Genomic DNA, 23834 nt, shown 5'->3' with positions numbered 1-23834 from the left:
TGACTCAGTCCTATCATTATAGCATTATGTTAAACACATGCGGCATGAATGTTATATAGTGCTCAGGTGTTGTACTTCCGCGAGAAAGTTATTCTTTTGCTTTTAGTTAATAAATTGACATTCTGACGTGCGTTTAAGTAAGCAGCTATTCAAAATGTAGTGCGTGGTAGGTAGACAAAGTGGATTTATATGCCAGCTAACTATTGAGTAGAAGTGAACATGGAAACAAAAAATGGGAGTTATATCGCTCACTTTACGTTTGCCAGAGTGCAAGAAAAAAATAAATGAAAAATGGATTTCAAACTTAGTCTTGTTGTCTAGAGGGTCATTGCCTACGCAGAGTCGCTGTTGTTAGTTATGAGTTTGAATGTCATCCTATTGCCTGCGCAGAGGCTAGTTGACCATGGCTCTTTTTTGATGTACTGCTGAACAGAGTACAACATATTAAATTTTACATTAAACAATAAACGGTAAACACTTTACATTTAACCGATGACAACCTCATTTGATAAGTGCAATGCGGGTTGCATATTTTAGCTTAGCTAAGTTTTCGTTTCAAACGCCCATGTCTTCATAGTAATTTATCTTTGCTCGTGTGTGTTGTGGTAATGTTGGCCTTGCATGTGTCATAGCCATCCCCTCTGCTAGTTATGGTGGGGCCTGTTGCTGTATGTCGGTGCCTCTTCTATTGCATGTGTCTATGGTTGTACCCGTGTTGAGTTGCTTTATTCCGGAGCTCTGTGTGTCTGCCTCTAGCGTAGCGTCTTTGTGAATCCTGTGTCGGTGTTCTTGAATCGTGTACTATGCGTGTCGTTCGTGCAGTCGTGGTGTTGTCGTGCGTTTGTGGATTCACTCGTTTACATGGCTGTGGTGCTGTCTCGTGGAGTTCGGGGTGGATTATATAGGTCTGCGTGTGGGCTAATGGTGTGCGTGTTGCGTGTCATGCTTGAAGTGTGTGGTTTCGCGATTCCTGTCGGTTTCTGTCTGGCTACAGTGGCTGCTTGCACTATGTTGTTACCGTCTGCGTGTTTGTAATGGGTCTGGTGTCATGTAGCGTAGTTCAAAGTCGCATCGTTTTTGATGTGTCCTTGGGAGTGTGCCCCCCGGCCGGACTAGTGTTTCCGCGTGTGCTCGGCGCGCTGCTGCGTGTAAATGGTGTGTGTGCACCTGTGTATGTCCCTGTCAGGCCTGTTCGTCGTCTTGCCATCAGTCATCCTTTGGAGGTATGCTGATATGTTGTGGCTGGTCGTGTCTCGTCTATGTGTACGTAGATTTTGTAAGGGGGTGAAGCGGGGTGATCCCATCCCCTGTCGCCGTCCCGGACCGCCGTTCCCTCACTCATTATGTCGGTGCTGTAATTAGTTAGGCTTACTACTCTCTTCCTCCGCCTATTGCGTCGCCATGCGGTTCTGAAAAGCGTCAGAGGCGGTTAGTCGGATCCAGTGAAACCACCGCTTGGTGTAGCGATCCCTGAGAGTCGGGGTAGTAGCCTTCACGTCCTGAAATTTCCTAGTTGCTTCCACCTCTTCCACCCATCGATGGAGAGTTGTAAATATATTTGGAACTCTTATTTTTTACGTTCCCCCTCTGACAAGCTTACCCATACCAAGCTAAGAATTTGTATGTATTTTTTCGCTATTTGCTGTTTACTTATACTCCCTGCCAGCTTTAGATCTCCTTAGTAGGAGATGATTTCTAATTTTCAGTTTACCCTTTTAAGGGTAACCTGTAACGGAAAAATGATTTGCCTTAAATCACTTCCATATACATTGAATACACCATGTATCATAAAGGTACATAGTGTATTCAATGTAAAATATAAAGATTTACTCACTTTTCCACCATTCAGAGCAGCTTCGTGGGTGTTACTCTTCATTTAATACCCACCTCCTGGCAGTCCTCCGCTCTCCTGTATTCTTTAATTTGCCCTGCTTTGGACCCATCCCCTAGCAGTGCAAATCTAGTTAGTGATGTCAGCAATGTTGGACCAGAGTGACATTACTCCTTCCTATACTCCCCAACCAGCACTAAGGTATTTTTATAGGTACTGCAGTGCATGCCCTGTGGTTGCTATGGGATGAGAGCAGAGAGACCTCCTGTGGTGGAGGTGTTTTCTGCTCTACCTTATAAGTCAGTGCCTTGCCACGCCGTGGCATTGACTGAGCCGATGAAAAAAAATTTTAAAATAGTTTTATTTTCCTAATCTATACATTTGCTAGAAAAACTGCTAGCACGATGTATAGATAAAATCTTAGTGTTTGGAGAATGACAGGTACCCTTTAAGCCAGGGATGTTACTAGGTGGCATAAAAAAGCCAGTGCTTGAATCCAGGGGTAGATTTTATGGATGCTCATGTGTTTGACTATGGCCACTCCTAAAACCCTACCATGCTCTGTGTCCAACTCTAACGTTGTTTATAATCACATTGACACCAAATATTTGCGAATTATTTAAATATTAAAGTATTATATAATCCTATACTTAGGAACTCCCTGTCTGATGTATTAATAAACACGCTCTGCACAATGTAACTTGCTTATAGTCGAGTATTGTAACCACATGTGCTTTGATTCAAACGTTTATTCTATTTTTATTCCTTGACTTCTTTGTTTAGGTCATCAAGAAATTAGGCTCTTACACCAATGTTTTGTTGTCCAGCCCAATAACTATGATAAAATCCTGGGCTAAGTAAGTATTAAGTCCTTTTAATTAAACGTTAACAAAGTAGCCTTGTTGTATCTAATGAAACCTAGAGTAAATTTTTAAGTCTGATATTGTCATAGTAAATTTCGTTTTTTTCTTTCTGGCAATATTTGTTTACAGTAGTGTTTTATGTTGGGCTGTGATAAAATGATCTGGTACTTGTTAAACCAGCCTCTATAATCAAATTACAAATTGCTCTTTCACGATTAGCTATTGTTAAAATATTTGTTCTAAAAAGAAACTGCTAAATTAATCTAAATTGGTTGTTTAATTATTTTATTATTTTTTTTCTTCCATGTCCAGACTCCAGCCCAGAACCGAAGTCTTACTAAAAGCTCTTGTTTCTAAAAATTGTGACAACAAGCCTGCATTACTGGCTGCCTGGAAAAGCGACCCAAAATGTAAGTTCCTTTTTATTTGCCTTATGACTATGCATGTGTCTTTAATACTAGATAGCAGATGTCTTGTGTTAGCTCTACATATATTTGGCAATTGTATTACTAATGTTGCCCAGAAAGCCTTTATTATAATTTTGTGTTTTCATGTCCAAAATCTAATGTAATAATGCAGGTGCAGCATCTAAAAAATAAAGCACCTTACTAGTCTGCTTTGATCAATATAATAAAGATTTTATATATGATTATATATCACAATATTTAGATAATATGATAGATATAGTTGTGTTTGATACATAACATCAATGTAGGAAACACTCTAAAACATTGCCGTTTAGTCGATGCATCATTAATTCTTTCTACCTACCATTAATAATATGCAAGACGAGTGTCCTATCATGTTTCACTCTCAGTAGCTCACCTGTCCTATAGAGCAAGAGTGTGATTCCTGTCATCAACGTGTGTGTTTTGTTGCTGAACTGAGATTGAAATTATCCAAGCTCAGACTATAGTGGAGGTGGATAATTATTCCAAATTGGCTATATTTGCCTAAACTTTGCCAGTTGAATTTTAGTGAAACCTTTATGTTTAACATGCACCATTTTAGCGCTGATGCCTAATGAATCTTGGGATGCAGTTTATCTGAATGTTCTTTAACATTTTTTTATTTTTATTTTTTTAGATTTGTTATCTCCATTTTGCCAGTGGCTCCCAGAAGCTATCCATGAAGAAGTTTTGCAAGCTTGGCCACCAGTTGCAACGTGAACACTGAATGTAAAATGTGCCTTATAGACTTTCACTGGGACAAAATGTAGATTGACTGGATGTCCAACCCATCATTATATGAAAATCTCTACAGTGGTATTTTTTGACACTGTACTCTTTAACACGTTTTTTTTTTAACTTAGCCATACATTGGAACAATGTAAAATACAATCAAAGAAACGTGTGAAATGGTTACTTTGCACACATAGATGTTATGTACTAAACATTGTATTATATGTACATAATGGATACAAATAAAATGTGTGAAGTTGTGTATGCTTGATCACCTTGCATCCCTCAGGAAGCTACTGTTCCTTTTTTCTGATGATTGAACTCGGCTGGAAGTAAGAAAATCAGAGTGAATTGCTACCAAAAATATGCCCCGCTGGCAGTCATTAGATAATGACTAATGTACAAAGTGAAAATCAAGCAGGAACTAAGCCAGCAGCAGGGAGTACAACAGGGATAGGCTACAGCCATGTAATTATACTGCATATGACGAATTAGACTAATTGGTAATAGCCAAAAATTAACCAGGAAAGCAGCCATTAGCAAGGTGTACAACAGGGATAGCGCACCACAGCGTGTGGCTTATTAAAGAAAGGGTTAATCAATATGAGCCTCTGTGTCTTGTGGTAAAATCATAATTTAGTCAATTGAGTTTATAGTAGATGGTTTGAGACATAAACCATAGTTTGTATAAAGACTGCACTATTTGTATCGTTGGATACTTTGATCCACCAAAGTATGTACCCAGCTATATTTCCTCCATTGAAAGGGGTTCTTTGTCAAGCTTGGGTTGCTAAGTATACTCGCAGTATAAATGCATTTCTTATTTGCATGAAGCGAGGTAAGTACTTGAGATGCAGTATTTTTTTCCTTTTATTCCATATGGTCATGTCCGGTTTCTTGCCAAGGTTGGAACCACTATAAGAGAAAGTAGTGTTAACAAGTGACTGATCGTATTGATTTCCATATCCATAGTTTACATAGAAGTGTTAATTAGGGATTATTCTAGCTTTAGTGACTGAATAATCTAAATTTTATTAATGACAGGAGGCGAATATTTGCTTTATCTTTCTTTACTGAACCTCCCAGCAGCAAAGGAACAGTTAACAGTAATGTAAAAAGTTCAACCAATCAGATAGTATAACAGTATTATATGATGTCATCAAACTCCTCCCATATCCTCTTTCTTGCTGTGGTCGATGATATGTCTGTGTCAACCGTGTAAACTGTAACGATGAACTGCGGACTAAGTTGGAGTCCTGAAGTAGTCAACATGTGGAATCTTCAGCGTGCTTGAAGGAGCCGTATATACAAAGGTAGGTATTTTTCACACTAAGGGAATAGAGAAAAGACGTGAGAGTATAGGTTCTCATACTAGGTGAATGCAATTTATGGCATGTATGTTAAGAACAAATTGTAGTTACTCTTTGAATATAATATTGAATATTTCAAACACTAGATTAGAAGTGTTATGGCGTGAACCTATGGCAGATGGTGTATAAAGTGTGTGTAACCAGTAGACTAGAATGCATAGTAACTTACCTGGGCGGGTGTTAGAAAGTGAAAATAAAGAAGGGGGGGGAAATATTCGCCTCCTGTCGTTAATAAAATTTAAATTATTCAGTCACTAAAGCTAGAATAATCCCTAATTTTATGGCAAGACAGGAGGCTTCATATTTGCTGTTTTAACGCTCCTATATGATAGAAGATGCAGCATGTGTCATAGGTTTGAAATAAAATGTACGGAATGTGGACTCTCTGGACCAATGTGCAGATGACAAAATGTCTGAGAGGGAGCTCCCCGCGCGAAAGGCTGAGGATGTGGCTGCTCCTCTGACTGAATATGCGCCAAAATTTGAGTCAATGCCTGCTTGCGCTAGTATCCATCTGATCCACCGTGCGACGGTGGGTGCGGATACCGGTTTGTGTGGTTTTACATAAGACACGAGGAGGGGTCCCGTAGGGGGGGCGTAGAGTGGTGGTGGCATCTAAATAATACCTTACGCAGAGTGCCACGCAGAGTGACTGTCTATTAGGAAAGTAAGGTAGAATACGGAGGAAGAATTAGTTTTGTTCGTCTGGTGAGAAGACTACTGCGTGGGGATCAAATGCTCTGATATCCGAGACCCTACGGAAGGATACCAGGCATAGGAGTAAGGCCAGTTTGGCCGAAAGTTGACGTAGCGACAAATTTTCATTAGCGGTCCAGGATTCTAAAAGGGAAAAGACTTGAGTGATATCCCAGAAACAGGAGTATTTAGGAAGAGGGGGTCTGGCTAACCTGATCCCTCGTAAAAGTCTACAGACTGAAGGATGTTTCCCTATTGACGCATTGTCAATGGGATTATGGGCCACAGAGATAGTGGATCTATAGACATTAATTGATCGATAGGATTTACCTTGATCAAATAGGGTAGACAGAAAATTTAGGATGATCGTCAGAGGTGCTGAAAAGGGATCGATGTCCCTTTCCAAACACCAGCTGACCCATGTCTTCCATGCAGCGATGTAAGCTCGACTAGTGCCTGGGGCCCAGGAGTCCCATAGGAGAGCCTGAGTTGTCTCCGAAAGTCCTGAGACGTTCCAAGATCCCCTGGAACGGTCCAAGCTACAAGCTGGAGCCGGTCCTGAAGGGCGAGTGGGTGAAAGTGCCCTGTTGGGTTCCTGAGGATGTCGGGTGATCGAGGTAGAGGAATTGGATAGTTCACTGATAATTCTAACAGGGTTGGAAACCAAGTCTGGGTTCTCCTTAGTGGAGTGACAATGACTATCGTCACTATTAGGGCTTTGACCCGGTAGAGGGTGCGTTGGATCATGGAGAAAGGTGGGAACGCATAGGCTCCTGTCTCCGGCCAAGGATGTAGAAAGGCGTCGACTGCCCATGACTGGGGTCTGGGAGCCAGCTGATAAAGGCTTCCGTCTGGCGGTTCAGACAGGATGCAAACAGGTCCAGTGTAAGGGGCCCGCGAAGGCAATGAATTTGGTGGAACACGCGGGGGTCTAATTGCCAGTCGCTTACATCCCTCCAATGGCGAGAGAACCAATCCGCGACTAGGTTGTCCGTGCCCGGAAGATATTCCGCTCTGATAGATAAGTTCCTTTGACAGAATTGGTAAAGATCTTTGGTCAGATCGGATAGTAGCTTGGATCGGGAGCCTCCTAACCGATTCACATAGCGCACTGCAGAGACGTTGTCCATGCGCAGTACTAGTGAACAGTTGAAACAGTCTTTCTCAAAACTGCGAATTGCGAAAGATCCTGTAATCAATTCCAAACAATTGATGTGCAGTGCTTGTTCGGATGGGGACCAAAGTCCCCCTGTGGACCCTTGGGCGCATGTGGCGCCCCATCCCAGGAGACTGGCATCGGATTCCAGAATGAAATCTGTTTGTGATCCGAAGATGGCTTTGCCATTCCATGCTTCCATATTGTGAAGCCACCAGTGTTGTATCACTTTAATTATAGTGCATTTGTATAAGGGGGTCACCCTTAACAGTAATATTGGTGTTAAAACACCTTAAGAATTGATATTAAAGTGTTGTATCACTTTAATTATAGTGCATTTGTTTGGAAAAAAATCCTGAGAAGGAAATAAAGGGGGGGAAAAAATCACTAAAAGAAATTAAGGTATTAGCACTTTAAGGTGCTATAAACAGAAGAGGAAAATAGTACTTACCAGATCCGAAGTCAGGCGAGCTGATCGCTGCTCTGGTGACTGGAACGCGAATAAAATGGCCGCCGCCAGCAAAAGGGCGGGAAACAATGCACTTGCTAAGTGCTGATGCGAACGGGCGGGGTAACGTGAGGGCGCGAAACTGAGAATAGTAAAAAGCAGTAATGAGTCGCAGGAGGAAAAACCTCCTGCGATTTAAAGGGGAAACCTAAATAAAGTTTAATAGGAAATTGACAAAGTAGTCCAAGATTGAATAGAAATAAATTAAAATAAATAGAGCATAAATGTTTCCACAGAAAGTGTTGTTAAAGTGATAAGTGAATAAAGTGTTAAAGATATATGACCATTGTAATAATTTTTTTAATTGAAATAGTGTATTAAAGGTTAAATGATACAGCAATATAATTAGAGTAGACTCACCTGGGAGGCAAGCAGCAAAGAAACAGGATATGGGAGGAGTTTGATGACATCATATAATACTGTTATACTATCTGATTGGTTGAACTTTTTACATTACTGTTCCTTTGCTGCTGGGAGGTTCAGTAAAGAAAGATAAAGCAAATATGAAGCCTCCTGTCTTGCCATAAAGTTTTTCTGCATGTATAACTATGTGCAGGCATCGAATTATTCTCCGTAGGGGATGTAGCTCAGTGGTAGAGCGCATGCTTTGCATGTATGAGGCCCCGGGTTCAATCCCCGGCATCTCCACTCCTTTTTTTTTATTTTTTTTTATTTCACCCCTGCCCATCTACAGTAAGCATTTTTTACTTACTGTTTGTGTGTGTGTATGTATGTATATGTATGTGTCTCTATATACATATATATATATATATATATATGTATAATCGCTATGCATACACAATCCTGCGTATATGTCATGCATGTTGTTAGAACGTTCTCTAAGTTATTTCCAATAACATATTTGTAAATCTGTTACAATCAGGACAGATCTGCTGTTCTCTGTAATGTGACACTTCTGTGTGATGAGATTTTAGTGTTGTGTGTTCCACATTCTAGAATGTATTCAGTATGAATGCACAGTAAAGCTTTTATGAGACCTGTATACCTGTACAGTGTGTTAGAAAGGGGAAATCACAGTCACCATCTCTTCCCATATTTAGCAACGCATTTCAAGCCAATCCTCGTTAGTATAGTGGTAAGTATCCCCGCCTGTCACGCGGGAGACCGGGGTTCGATTCCCCGACGGGGAGGTATATTTTTTTTTTATTATTTATTGTATAAAGGATTACTCATGGGTGATCTGTTTTGTTATATTTTTATTGGCATTTTTTCGATCTCTTATATTTCTATTTCGTTATAACAGGAGAATATGAAACGTCTCTACTGCTATCTACTGCTGTGTGATATTGGTTCTTATCAGCCGAAATAGCTCAGTTGGGAGAGCGTTAGACTGAAGATCTAAAGGTCCCTGGTTCGATCCCGGGTTTCGGCAAACTTTTCTTTAAAAAAATATATATATGATTCGTCTATAATTTTCTTTCCAATGTCCTTCTCCAAATGCTTGTTTTATTACATAGTTCAACTACTGAAATATTAAAGAAAAAGAGGAACACAGAACTTTCAGCTCCTATTCTATAATAAAGTTTATTGATATCATCTCAATATATTTCCGCCGTTATATTTAATATATTCTTCATTTGTAGACAGCCATGTACACAGTCAGAATCCAGTCACAACCATACTGATGATAATAGCAACACATAATAAGCATTACCGAAAAGACAATATCTACACCTACAGTACATGCAATCATTGACTGCTAATTTATCTTTTAATTTAAAGTTTTTTGGGTGCAATGCCCTGTGTGCCTCATGCTATCGTGTTCGCCTCTGATGTGAACACATTGAGTCAGTGTGACTATAGTTCCCTTACAAAGAAACAAGAGAGGAAACACCCACGCCCAGCATAAAATTAAAGTGGAGATGCCGGGGATTGAACCCGGGGCCTCATACATGCAAAGCATGCGCTCTACCACTGAGCTACATCCCCTTAGACAATATAACTGTCTGAGGTAATGTTCTATGATATATCGACTATATCGTGATTGAATAAACAATGAAAATAAAGCCTCCCCGTCGGGGAATCGAACCCCGGTCTCCCGCGTGACAGGCGGGGATACTTACCACTATACTAACGAGGATTAGCTGAGATATACTCTGAAATATGCATTGATAGTAATATTGTGTCTACACTCCTTTCCCTTTATTTTTTTTATCTGCTCCCTTTTCTTTATTTTTTTTTTTGCATTGGTTGTTCTTGTCGTTCGAAATTCAATACATCTGGTTACATAGTTCTTTTTGGGCGTTTGCTTTATGTGTTTGTTTGCCCATTGCTTTATTTGTGTTCTGTATCGTCATTCCGTTGTCTATTGGTTGGGGTGGGGTACAGAAAGAAAAAAGGGGGGGGGGTAGGATATCCTGATGTTTTGCCCTTTTGTCTTTGCTCCGATTTCGTATCCTCTTACTGGATTTTGAGTCTGGTTTGTCTGGTACCTTTTGTGTGTGTGAATTTGCGGGGGGTTGGTTTAGGTTGTTAGGTTGTAGCACTTCTCTTTGGTGTCTGTGGGTGTGGGAGTGCTTGTGGTGAGGCATAAAGCACCTGCAAGGCATTCATGAATCTTTGTGGGAGTCCGAATTTTTCTAGTGTGGCGAATAGGAAGGGCCATAACAGCCTGTCAAATGCCTTTTCGGCGTCTAGTGATAGGTAGAGAGCTGGGCAGGGACGTATTAGCCACGAGGCAAACAAGGCAACAGCTCACCACGAGCGGATTCATCTTTACTTTTTAACTTCTTTGTTTGGACAATTCTGGGGCTGTGACATCTCTACGATCCTGAGCACGCTTAAGACCATTTGAATATACATGTATACGATATGTACAAGATGCTAGGGATCCCTACCCCCAAATCACATTTAGCTGTTTAGGCATCTTAGTACATATGGTTACATAATTTATCTCTATGCTTTCCTCTATGATTTAACATGGGTTTGCATATACCTTCTGCCTTAAAAATCAAGATTTGCTTTTTGCACTGAAATAAACTTATGGCATTTAAAGGTATATTTATATTTTGAACTGCATTTGTAACCCAACAGCTCTTAAATTATCTCCAGGTATTCTCACATTGTGATGTATATCGATTATGTATTTTAAGAGATATTTAGAGCCTGCCTAAAGATTCGCATTTATGCAAGGGACAAAAGTTTATGGCATCTTAAGGTACAACTACATTGTAATCTACAGCCTTTAAGCCATCTACAGTTTCATACCCCTTACAATTGTACCCGTTTCCCACATAACAAGTGATGTCTAAAATCTACCTAAATATATACTAAAGTACTATTGTATATATATTTGGTGTTTCTGGGTACTTTATTGTATTTATATTTTGCATTCTTGGGTGTACATTTTGCAGCTTCTACCAGTTGATACAAAATATTATCAGATGTTTCAGCAACTGTTGCTGCATACTCTGTAACCTTGGTCTTTCTGACACAACTATTCTAGTGGAGTATTCGGCATATGTTTGAAGCCACACTTATATCTCCTTAGTTTTTGTGTTCGCTACAAATAATAGCCAGGCGTAGCTATGACCCGTACCCCACTAGGTCCTCTATTTTAACTTACACTTTTTGCTTTTTTCCTCAAGAGGGACTATTAAAGAGTTTTTTGTTTTGGCTCACTGCATGCAAAGACTCCCTTTAGTGGGTACCTGCAGCATAAGCCTTTTTGTAAATTTAAGGATATAAAGTCTATTTGGAGGGCAATTCGTTTTCGAGTTGCCGACCAGTAGCCTCTTTCTTTCTATATATTTCAAGGGGTTAAGCCCCACTATATCCTATAACCACCACAACATTGGCGGATGGATTATATCCATTTCCTCCCAGTGGTTGTTCTTTATATCAAACAAGGCATTTGCCTTGGGCGGCATTTTCCAGGGGGCGGCAAAAAAAAGCCGCCCCCAAACGCCGAGGGCAAATGTCTTGTTAGCCTTGCGGCTAACAAACAATTCAGGCATGCGGCGGGTGAGGGAGCACTTTCCTCTGAGCTCTCTGCTCAGCTCCCTTGTGCGCCGCAGAGTGATACTCCAGCTCCCGGCATCACTCTGCGGTGCGCGAGGGAGCTAGGCAGAGAGCTCAGAGGAAAGTGCTCCTTTGCGCGCCGCCCGACCGCCCAGCAGCCCCACTGGACCCCAGGGAAAGGGAGATCCCCCCCAGGATTCCCAAAGGTAAGGAGGCTGTTGAATAAAAAAAAAAAGTGAGTGTGTTAATGTGAGTGAGTGTGTGTGTCTGTCTGTTAGTGTGTGTCTGTGTGTATGTTAGTGTGTGTGTCTGTTAGCGTGTGTGTGTGTCTGTTAGTGTGTGTGTCTGTTAGTGAGTGTGTGTGTGTCTGTTAGGGAGTGTGTTAGTGTGTGTGTCTGTTAGGGAGTGTGTTAGTGTGTGTGTCAGTGAGTGTGTGTGTGTCTGTTAGTGTGTGTGTCAGTGTGTGTGTCTGTTAGTGAGTGTGTGTGTCTGTGTCACATCCTGTTCCTAGTTGCAGATCATTCTGGCAATGGCTTCTGGTATCCAGTACTCTTTTTACAATTCTTGTTTTGTTTTTCTTGGTTTTTTGGTTTTCTATTCTATGTCTGGTTTTCTTTATGCTGGGTTTTTCTGGGTTCATTCCTGTAATCCGTCCCTGGAATTCCCAGTCTTCAGGTTTCCTTTAAATGTTTGTTTTATGTTGCCACACCCGTTTGTTTTCCATCATTCTTTTTGTTTCAGTGTCCTACAGGCAGCTGCTTAAGGCTTTCTTGCAGGTAAGTGCTGTATATGTTTTCTTTGGTTGTTTTAGCTTGCATTAGGCAGAGTAGGACCTGCCGAATATGGGGTACATTGGTGTTGTTGGCAGGCTTATGCAATGTATGATCATATAATGTAACTAAATCCCCATACTTTTCATATATAGTTATTTCTCCTCTTGTTTTGCCTATCATATCTTGTCTTGTTTTAGTTTGTATTCCCAGTCCATGTACAATCCTGTCCTGTGCTGCCCATGTTATGTCAATGTTTCCCTTATGTATTGTGTATATGTTCTGGGTTTAGCTTCCTATCCTTCTCTGGTTCTGGGTTCTATTAGTTCTGTCTTGTTTTCATGTTTGGTGCCTCTCCTAGTCTTTCATTGATTCTGTACTGGATACATTCCTGCTGCAGTACCTCCCTATTCAGCTCTGGGAGGTCTGCTGAATTCCTGCTGCTAGTTCCTGGGATCCGTATAAGCTGAACCAGGGTTCTGGTATGTGGCTGCACAAACGCTGGTGCTCAACACCAGGGGGCGTGCGGTTACCCTGCATCAGACCCTGCTAATCCACCTCCACACTGACTCCTACTATGAACATCAGGCATACTGGGTCCCGGTCCTCACACCGCCGCCCGGACAGTGTCTGGGTCCCGGGCACCGGACCGCCACCCTGACAGTCTGTTAGTGTGTGTGTGTGTGTGTGTGTGTGTGTGTCTGTTAGTGAGTGAGTGTGTATGTCAGGGAGTGTGTATGTCAGGGAGTGTGTATGTCAGGGAGTGTGTTACTATGTGTGTGTCTGTTAGTGTGAGTGTATGCATGTCTGTTAGTGAATGTGTGTCTGCTAGGGACTGTATGTGTCTGTTAGTGAGTGTGTATGTCTGTTAGCTAGTGTATGCGTGTCTGTCAGTGAATGTGTGTGTGTGTGTGTGCAGGGCCGGTGCTAGGATTTTTAGTTACACAGGCGAAGATGCATTTTGGCGCCCCCAACCCTCATTACAAAAAAAAAAAAAATGCATCTTCACCTGTGTTTCTTTCCTCCCAAGCCACAGGCACACAGGCATCATTTTTCAGTCACACAGTCAAAGTCATACAGGTACACTGTCATACAAAGACAGCAATAATCATACAGAGACATACAGACACATACAGTGAGAGACATACAAGCAGAGACATACATGCATTCAGAGACATGCAGGCATACCGTCATACAGACACATACATACAGACAGGCATACAGAAACATACATACAAAGACATTCAGGCACATACATACAGACATACAGGCATAAAGAAACATACATACAGAGACATACAGGCATGCAGACACATACATACATACATACATACATACATACAGAGACATAACGTCATACAGACACATTCATATAGACAGGCATACAGACACATACATACATACAGAGGCATACCGTCATACAGACACATACATACATACAGAGGCATACCGTCATACAGACACATACATAAATACAGAAACATGCATACAAAGACATACAGGCATACAGAGACACACAGACACACACATACGTACATACAGAGACATAAAGGCATACAGTTACATACATGCATACAGAGACATATATACAGACATTCAGAGACAAACATACATCCAGTTACATACATGCATACAGAGACATACAGAAACATACGTACAAGACATACAGGCATACAGACACATACATACATACAGAGGCATACCATCATACAGATACATACATACATACAGACAGGCATACAGAAAAATACATACTCACTCACACACACACACACGCACACAAACTCACAGACACATACTCGAACACACACACACACATACTCACATGCGCACACACACACTGACATACTCACACACACCGACAGACACACTCACTCACACACAAACTCATAGACACACTTACACACACACACTGACAGACACACATACTGACAGACACACACACTCACTCACACACACACAAACTCACAGACACACATACACACTGACATACACACTCACACACACCGACAGACACACTCACTCACACACAAACTCATAGACACACTTACACACACACTGACAGACACACACACACTCATTCACACACATACACACTGACATACACACTCACACATAAACTCATAGACACACTTACACACACACTGACAGACACTCACACTCACATGCACACACACAGTAATTAATAAAAAATTACATTTAAATGTCCCACCCAGCCTCCCTACCTGGAGTGCTGGCATGGGTCTCTCATTGGTGGTCCAGTGAGGCTGCTGCGCGGCGTGCGGCTGAAGTTGATTAGGAGGCGGCGAGGGAGCTCTCTGATCTCTCTGACCGGCTCCCTCGCAGGCTGTTTTCTGATGCCGCGGGAGCCGGAATATGACGTCATATTCCGGCTCCCGCGGCATCAGCATAAGGCGCGCGAGGGAGCCGGTCAGAGAGATCAGAGAGCTCCCTCGCCGCCTCCTAATCAACTTCAGCCGCACGCCGCGCAGCAGCTCCGGGGATCCAGGAGGTGACCTGGCAGGAGGGAGCACTTCCCTCCTGCCGGTCACTGGAATTTTGCGCCCCCAGAGCCGGTGCGCCCTAAGGCGGCCGCCTGTGCCGCCTTATGGACGCGCCGGCCCTGTGTGTGTGAATTTAGAAGGCGTGGCAGGGGGGAAGGGTGGGGTGGAGCGCACGCAGGGTGGGGGGGGGGCGTCTGAGTTTTGTCATGCCTAGGGCAGCACAAAACCAGAATACACCACTGGAGCTGGGGTGTGTTTCTTGTGAGCCGTCCAGATGAGGTTGTATGTCCGTCTTGTGTTATCGCTTGCCTGTCGTGTCGGTATGAAGCCCACTTGATCTGGGTGTATTAGTTTGGTTAGGTTGGGGCTTAGGCGGTCTGCGAGGATTTTGGTGAATAATTTAATATCCACATTTAGGAGTGAGATTGGTCGATAATGTCCAGGTTCGAGGTTGGTTTTGTTAGGTTTGGGTAGGAGGCATATATTCGCTTGTAGCATTTCATTCGGTAGTTGGTCTCCCTGAAGTATGGTGTTGTATAAGGTGCACAGGTGTGGGATTAGGATGGGTGCGAATGTCTTGTAATATAGCCCAGTGAACCCATCTGGTCCTGGGCTTTTGTTGGGTTTTAGCTCTTTTATCTTTCCTGCAAGTTCTTCTGGTGTTATGGGGCTGGCTAGGGCCTGTGCCGCTTCCATGTATACTGACAGACATACTGACACACACAGACACACTCTGACAGACATACTGACACCAGACCGATTTTCTAAGTTTTTTGGGTGCAATGCCCTTGTGTGGTTACCATGCTATCGTGTTGGCCTCTAATGTGAACACATTGAGTCAGTATGACTATAGTTCACTTACAAAGAAACAAGAGAGGAAACACCCACGCCCAGCATAAAATTAAAGTGGAGATGCCGGGGATTGAACCCGGGGCCTCATACATGCAAAGCATGCGCTCTACCACTGAGCTACATCCCCTTAGACAAAATTTCTAACTGAGGTAATGTTCTATTATATATACGTGATTGAATAAACAATGAAAATAATGTCTCCCCGTCGGGGAATCGAACCCCGGTCTCCCGCGTGACAGGCGGGGATACTTACCACTATACTAACGAGGATTAGCTGTGATGATCTCTGAAATATGCAAATACATAATACAGATATTGATAGTTTTATTGTGTCTACATGTGTGTGCAAGTATTTCGTGTTTCTCTATGATTTGATGCAAAACGTCTGTCGCATCATCCAGTGTTGTAGTCAAGCTAATTTAAAAGGGCCCATATAGTGCCCACTTAATTCCTCTACCTCAAAATACCTCTGCAGTAGAAACTGTGTGCCTTCAATGCAAATAAACTTCTAATGACTGGTTAGCCCTCTCAGCTGTACTATTGGTCTGTGGATGGTAGGAGGAGGAGAAGGAGAGATCAATCCCAATTGTTTACTGAACGCCCTCCAGAACCTGGACACAAACTGAGAGCCCCTATCAGACACAATATTGTGAGGGATGCCATGCAAACGGACAATTTCACATATGAAAAATAGGACCAAATCTTGCGAAGATGGCAACTTCTTGAGAGGAATGAAGGGAGCCATCTTAGAAAATCGGTCTACAACCATGAGAATAGTAGTGAACACAGCAGAGCTAGGAAGCTCAACAATAAAGTCCATGGATAAGTGGGACCATGGAATCTCAGGAACAGGAAGAGGCTGCAACAGGCCACAAGGAAGTGCATGAGTCACCTTAGAAACTGCACACACAGAACATGCCTGCACATACTCCTTTACATCTTTCCTAAGTGAATCCCACCAAAATGATCTAGTGATCGCGGCAGTGGACTTATTGATGCCCGGGTGTCCAGCAGTTATATTGTCATGGAACACTTTCATGATATTAACCCTTTCACATAGGGGAACGAACAGTTTATCACACGGTTTACCACTGGGCGCCTGAGGCTGGGCCTCCTGTATGGTGCCAAGCAGTGGAGAAGACAATGAGAGGACAGTAGTAGCAATAATACACTCTTGTGGAATAATAGGAGATGTCACCTGTTCCGGAGCTGACTCATTATCAAATTGCCTGGACAAGGCATCAGCCTTGGTATTTTTAGAACCAGGTCTATAAGTAATGAGAAAGTTAAAACGTGAAAGGAACAGTGACCATCTAGCCTGTCTGGAAGACAAACGTTTGGCATCCCCTACATATGCCAGATTTTTGTGGTCAGTTATGATCAACAGGGGGTCCTTGGAACCCTCCAAAAGATGTCGCCACTCCTTGAGGGCAAGAATAATGGCCAACAGTTCTCTATTGCCAATATCGTAGTTGCGCTCAGCAGGAGACATCTTTCTGGAGAAGTAGCCACAAGGATGCAATGGTGTTCCCTGGCTTTCTCTCTGAGAGAGAACAGCCCCTACCCCTGTCTCGGATGCATCAACCTCCAATATAAAAGGTTTACTGGTGTCGGGATGTTTTAGTATGTCCGCAGAGGCAAATCTTTGTTTAAGAGTCTCAAAAGCATTCACAGCCTTTTTGGACCATACCGTGCTAGTCATATTAGTGATTGGGGTTATTACAGAAGAACATCCCTTGATGAATCTTCTGTAATAGTTGGCAAAACCAATAAACCTTTGAATGGCTTTTAAACCAGAGGGTAATGGCAAGTGTAGTACAGCCTCTAGTTTTTTAGGATCCATTTGAAATCCCGATACAGAGATGTTGTAACCCAAAAAGTGGACTTCGGGCTGGTCAAATATGCACTTTTCTAATCTACAATAAAGTTTATTTTTCAACAACGTCTGCAGAACCTGTTTCACATGGGAGTGGTGAGTTTGAAGATCAGAGGAATACACCAAAATATTGTCCATATAAACCAAGACAAATGAGTAAATGAATTCCCTGAGTACATCATTTATAAAGTCTTGGAATACGGCCGGGGCGTTGCATAACCCAAATGGCATTACCAGATATTCATAGTGTCCACTACGGGTATTAAATGCCGTCTTCCACTCATGATTCTCTTTAATTCTAACCAAATTGTATGCGCTCCTAAGGTCAAGCTTAGTAAATACTTTAGCTCCCTGAAGTCTATCGAACAATTCGGAAATGAGTGGGATAGGGTATGCATTTTTACAGTGATTTTATTAAGTGCCCTGTAGTCTATGCAAGGGCGTAACTCACCACCCTTTTTCTCAACAAAAAAGAATCCTGCACCAGCTGGTGAGGATGACTTTCTTATGTGCCCTTTGCTCAAGGATTCTTTGATGTATTCCTCCATTATTTTACTCTCCTGGGGAGATAAGGCATAAACTGCCCCTTAGGTGGCATAGCGCCTGGAAACAGGTTAATGGCACAGTCATATGCTCTGTGGGGAGGCAATACATCTGATTGAGCCTTGTTAAACACCTCCTGAGGTTCTCTGTATTGTATGGGAACTCCAGGAGTTTGGGGAGTGGTAGTGAGAAGATCAATAGTACCCAATCTCTTTAGTACTGGTTTTATACAACTCCCCATACACTCTTTACCCCATTCTAATATCTCCCCATTAGCCCAGTCAATATAGGGATTGTGCTTACTCAGCCACGGAAACCCTAATATGATAGGACATGATGGAGAAGTAATAACCTGAAACGTCATCTCCTCCCTATGGGAGGCCCCAATAGAGATCGTAATAGGGACAGTTTTGTGGGTTATAAGCAGTTGTGTGAGTGGTCTACCATCAATAGCCTCTACAGCTAGCGGCGTAGGTTTCTCCCTGACCGGTATCTCATTACCCCTAATAAACTGGACATCAATAAAATTTCCATTAGGGCACTGCAAGAAAACTTCTTGTTATCAAGGGAAATAGATACCTCAAGGAGGAATCTACTTTTGTTTTTGTTAGAGGACAGCTCCATCACACCTAAGATCTGTCCCCTTAAGGTTCTTAGGTGCAGAAGTTTTCCGGACGCACTGGGCAATTAGTTATCATATGTCCCTTTCTACCGCAATATAGGCATAACCCCTCCTTTCTCCTATACTGTTTTTCGGCCTCCGACAGTCTAGTGACCCCCAACTGCATAGGTTCGGACTGTACAGGGAGGTTAGATAAAACAGGTTTAGAGAATTGAGGTGCTAGGGACATAGCCGTACGTCTGGTCTTGCTTCTGGTGACTTCTCTGAGTCTTAACCTATTATCAATATGCATGACAAACGTAATCAATTTGTTAAGACTCTTAGGTAATTCTTTAGCGGCTATCTCATCCAATATAGTCTCTGAGAGACCCTTTTTGAATGCAGAGATTAACCCATTGTTACTCCAGTCTACCTCAGAAGCTAAGGTACGGAATTCAATAGCATAATCCAAGATAGACCAGTTACCTTGTCTGATGTGCATTAGGGCAGTGGAGGCGTTATCCTCTCTACCCAATGGCTCAAACGTGAGCTTGAATTCAGCAAGGAATTCTTGGTAATTATGAGCTATGCTCCGATTACTCTCCCACAACGGATTAGCCCAGGCAAGGGCATTGCCCTTTAATTGATTCATTAGATAACCAATTTTTGCTCTGTCCGTGGGGAACGACCCTGGTGAGGCCTCAAAATGGTACTCCACCTGATTAAGAAAACCCCTGCATTCCTGGATATTGCCATCAAACTGTAGGGATGGCAATAAGGAGATGCTAGGAGTCCTATTAACAGTGGGTGGAGGTACACAGGGTAGAGGTGCTATAGGAGGAGATACTGCAGGCTGCAGATGCGCCGTTCTAGCGAGAAGCATACTGAAAGCCTGAGCGAATTGATCCATGTGGTATTCATTCTCCTCTAATTTCCTCTCGCAAGCAGCTATGTGCTGACACAGTTCTATAGGATCTATGGCCATGTCGTAATGTCAGGATTACTGTTTGATCGAGCATGTAGAACTGTATAGCACGGATGACAAATAAGTAACGTATTACCGGTCCTTAGAATGGCCAGATTTAACGTACATAGAATAGTCAAAATACTAGCCGAGGTCAGGGAACACAGAAAGGGACGCAGCGATGAGGAAAGCCAGGAGTCAGGATACCAGAATATAGAGAAGTCAATAAACAAAGCCAAAGTCAAAGTCAAAAACCAGGTAGAAAACTAATAACAGGAACACGCTCTCGGACAACCACAAGGGAAACCACAACAGGGCACTGAGCAGGATGAGAACTGGGCCTAAATACCCCTCCTTTAGTTCTGATAGGCTGTAACCGGCCTTTGACCCCAAAGTCAGTTACCAGGTTTCATTTGCATAATAGCTGCTCAGCATTAACCCTTCTGTGGATTAGGTTGCTGCTCGGCACAACTTTTCCTGTGTGGACAGTAAATGTCATTAACCACATTTCTATCAGCGGATGAATACGTGACACTTATAAAGCAAAATTACATCATATGCTTTGTCAGAGATAACATGAAATAATACATCAATAATTCGTTAGGTGTTAAGTGGTTAATTTATTGCTCTTCCTACCGGGTGTGATGTCACTGGTATCTTGGAGGTCTCCCCCAGATTCCAGCGCCATCTTGTTAGTGAGGGTGTTAGTTGATGTCAAAGGGAAACTCCCTGGCCCTAGCGGCCATTTTAGGTAAATCACATATAAAGTTAGTAAACTTTAGTAAAAAAAAACTGGACATACATCATTTTGATTACAAAGGTTTCAATATGCACAGGCACTCTTTTTATCCCTAATGGCGCTAGGTATCAAGGTAGCCCACATTAAATACCTTAAATAATTTTGATTACCCTGTCTTGTCTACTTTTTCAAACAGTATGCCATGATGGGGGTAATTTTCAATCCTGAGCGGCAACATAGCCAATGTGAAATGAAATCCCTGTTTTTCCTGAACAAAATGATATATAATAAGTGTGAGTGAACTTAATATGAAAGAGGTGAATTATGGTTGAACAGACACATAGCGCAAATTAACCCCTTAACGCCGTTACGGCGTGCTATGCCGTCACGGGTTAAGTGGGCTTTAAAGCCGTTATGACGGCATGGCACGCCGTAACGGCTTGCAGCCCCAGGAGGTAAGATGTACTTACCTCCGCCGCGATCCGCTTCGGGAGGACTGCCTCACAGCCCAGGCAGCCCTCCCACGGCAAATCAGGCCCCCGGGGGCCATGTGATCGCTCTCAAAGAGCGATCACATGGCCCCCTATAGCTGGCTGTGGATCTGCCAGCAGGGGGACTGTTTGAAATATCAGACAGTCCCCCTGCTGGTGGGAAGTATAAAAAATAAATAAAATACAAGTGTAAAAATAAATTAAATATATTTTTACATATATATAATATGTATATATATTATATATATAATATATATACATATTATATATATGTAACGTCATACAAAGTGTATTTTAATATTAATATAAGTATATATATTAATATTAAAATACACTTAGAATGACGTTACATATATATAATATGTATATATATTATATATATAATAGATGTACATATATATATTATATATAAATACGTATAATTAAAATAATAAATAAATAAAATAATAAAATAAATAAATAAAATATTGAAACAAAATTTAATATAAATTATATATGCATATGTAATTTCATTCTAACTGTATTTTGTTATTAATATATATATATCGGTAACAAAATACACTTAGAATGACATTCTATATATATCTATATATATATAAAATACAAATAACCGCAAATATATATAGAGAGATAAATACATATAATTACATAAAAGATTACATTAGTATACACGTAGAATTTAAATACCTATAAATGCATATATATTAAAATTCTACGTGTATATTTAAATAATCTTTTAACGTAATTATGTGATTTGATTAATTAAAATTTGATTGACATGCCTGGCAACACAGGGAGAAAGTGCAGCGAATTTAATTCGCAAGCACTATATTTGACCCTGTAACTCTCCAAGACACCATAAAACCTGTACATAGGGGGTACTGTTTTACTCGGGAGACTTCACTGAACTCAAATATTCGTGTTTCAAACTGGTAAATTGTATTACAACGATGATATTTTAAGTAAAAGTGACGTTTTTTGCATTTTTTACAAGCGAACGGCACTTTTATGGTCTATATTATTGTTGTAATATGTTTTACTGTTTTAAAACACTAATATTTGTGTTTAGTGAAGTCTCCAGAGAATAACAGTACCCCCATGTACAGGTTTTATGGTGTTTTGGAAAGTTAGAGAGTCACATATAAGGCTTGCATTTCATTTTTTTCACATTGAAATTTGCCAGATTGGTTATGTTGCCTTTGAGAGCGTATGGTAGCCCAGGAATGAGAATTACCCCCATGATGGCATACCATTTGCAAAAGTAGACAACCCGAGGTATTGCAAGTGGGGTATGTCCAGTCTTTCTTAGTAGCCACTTAGTCACAAACACTGGCCAAATATTCGTTTTTTGCTTTTTTCACACAAAAACAAATATGAATGCTAACTTTGGCCAGTGTTTGTGACTAAGTGGCTACTAAAAAAGACTAAACATACCCCACTTTCAATACCTTGGCTTGTCTACTTTTTCAAATGGTATGCCATTATGGGGGTAATTCTCATTCCTGGGCTACCACACCGTCTCAAAGGTAACATTACCAATCTGGCAAATTTCAATTTGAAAATGGAACGTTCTATATTTGACCCTGTAACTTTCCAAAACAACATAAAACCTGTTAATGGGGGGGTACTGTTGTACTCGTGAGACATCGCTGATTACAAATATGTGCATTTTTTTTGCAGTAAAACCTAACAGTATTATGACATTCACAGTTAAAATGTCAGACGGAAATGCAAATTTACAAAAAAATCTTATTTTCTCACATTTTTTTTAATTTTATTCATAATGAATTATGTTCCATATATGAATAGTTAATGATAGATTAAAGCCCTGTTTCTCCTGAACAAAATGATATATAATAAGTGTGGGTGCATATAATTTCAAAGAGGGGAACTACGGGTGAACAGACATATAGCGCAAATTCCAGTTTTTGTTTACGTTTTGTTTTGATCAGAACGTGCACTATTGACTCCGTCCTGAAGGGGTTAAAGGTTTTGTTTACATTTTGTTTTGATCTGAATGTGTACAATTGCCTCAGTCCTTCAGGGGTTAAATTATGTTTCATTATATAAATATTTGATGTGAAATGAAAGTCCTGCTTCTAGCGAAAATTCTAGGTTTTGTTTTCTTTTTGGCCAGAACTTGTACATTTGCCTCATCCTTAAGGCATTAAAATATATACATAAAATATATCAACATATTAAATATTTTTAAAAAGGTTAACCAATAGATATGAAATCATTTTAAATGCTTATCCGAAAACATTAAACCGATACCTTAATTAGAAAAAAAAAAAACACATTGGTTATTAACCCCTTAACGACGCTAGACGGTTCAGGACCGTCATCGGCATTTTTGCGTTGCCGACCGACGACGGTCCTGAACCGTCCTAAATTTAAGAGGTACTTACCCGATCGCCGTCGTTCCCCCGGCGGCGATCGGCGTTGCTCCCGTTGTGGGGAGACTGCCTGCAGCCCAGACAGTCTCCCCATGGCGGATTAGGACCCCTGTGGCCATGTGATCGCCCAACAGGGCGACCACATGGTCACAATAGGTGTCCTAGACTCTGCCTGCAGGGGGACTGTCTGTGCTGACAGGCAGTCTCCCTGCCAGTGTAAAATCAAAAAAAAATTAAAGTTATAGTGAATAAAAATTTTTTTTTATATATGTGTATATATATATATGATATATAGACATATATTATACCTATATAATATATGTCTATATATCATATATATAATGTCATGCTAAGTTTATTTTTATATTAATATGTACATATATTAATATAAAAAGATACGTATTATTAAATTACACACATATATATATATAATATATATAATAACTATATATATTGTATATATATATTATTATAAAATACAAATAATAAGTAAATTAAATTAAATTAAAAAA

The 23834-nt window shown here is 41.1% G+C and overlaps 1 protein-coding gene and 7 non-coding genes across 8 annotated transcripts in view; 4 read left to right on the top strand and 4 right to left on the bottom strand.

Moving 5' to 3' along the window:
• The window catches only part of DHX37 (DEAH-box helicase 37), a 37987-nt gene extending 33870 nt beyond the window's left edge, over positions 1-4117 (top strand). Inside the window, exons 26-28 of the mRNA XM_063454330.1 lie at positions 2615-2688; positions 3007-3104; positions 3781-4117. Of these exons, the coding sequence (XP_063310400.1) occupies positions 2615-2688; positions 3007-3104; positions 3781-3863 (255 nt within the window). The 3' untranslated portion in view covers positions 3864-4117. The remainder of the gene's footprint in view (positions 1-2614; positions 2689-3006; positions 3105-3780) is intronic.
• A 4064-nt stretch (positions 4118-8181) lies between these two features.
• TRNAA-UGC (transfer RNA alanine (anticodon UGC)) lies at positions 8182-8253 on the top strand. Its single transcript has one exon. It is a non-coding gene; the product is annotated as a tRNA-Ala (tRNA).
• Positions 8254-8684: 431 nt separating this feature from the next.
• On the top strand, positions 8685-8756 carry TRNAD-GUC (transfer RNA aspartic acid (anticodon GUC)). Its single transcript has one exon. It is a non-coding gene; the product is annotated as a tRNA-Asp (tRNA).
• Positions 8757-8925: 169 nt separating this feature from the next.
• On the top strand, positions 8926-8998 carry TRNAF-GAA (transfer RNA phenylalanine (anticodon GAA)). The gene has a single exon. It is a non-coding gene; the product is annotated as a tRNA-Phe (tRNA).
• A 485-nt stretch (positions 8999-9483) lies between these two features.
• Positions 9484-9555, bottom strand: TRNAA-UGC (transfer RNA alanine (anticodon UGC)). Its single transcript has one exon. It is a non-coding gene; the product is annotated as a tRNA-Ala (tRNA).
• Positions 9556-9634: 79 nt separating this feature from the next.
• On the bottom strand, positions 9635-9706 carry TRNAD-GUC (transfer RNA aspartic acid (anticodon GUC)). The gene has a single exon. It is a non-coding gene; the product is annotated as a tRNA-Asp (tRNA).
• A 6061-nt stretch (positions 9707-15767) lies between these two features.
• TRNAA-UGC (transfer RNA alanine (anticodon UGC)) lies at positions 15768-15839 on the bottom strand. The gene has a single exon. It is a non-coding gene; the product is annotated as a tRNA-Ala (tRNA).
• Positions 15840-15910: 71 nt separating this feature from the next.
• TRNAD-GUC (transfer RNA aspartic acid (anticodon GUC)) lies at positions 15911-15982 on the bottom strand. The gene has a single exon. It is a non-coding gene; the product is annotated as a tRNA-Asp (tRNA).
• Positions 15983-23834: the final 7852 nt, after the last annotated feature.

Source organism: Pelobates fuscus, chromosome 5, assembly GCF_036172605.1.
Source record: "Pelobates fuscus isolate aPelFus1 chromosome 5, aPelFus1.pri, whole genome shotgun sequence".
Classification (NCBI taxonomy): domain Eukaryota; kingdom Metazoa; phylum Chordata; class Amphibia; order Anura; family Pelobatidae; genus Pelobates; species Pelobates fuscus.
The sequence above is the reverse complement of the archived record's forward strand: the minus strand, read 5'-3'. Positions and strand labels throughout refer to the sequence as shown.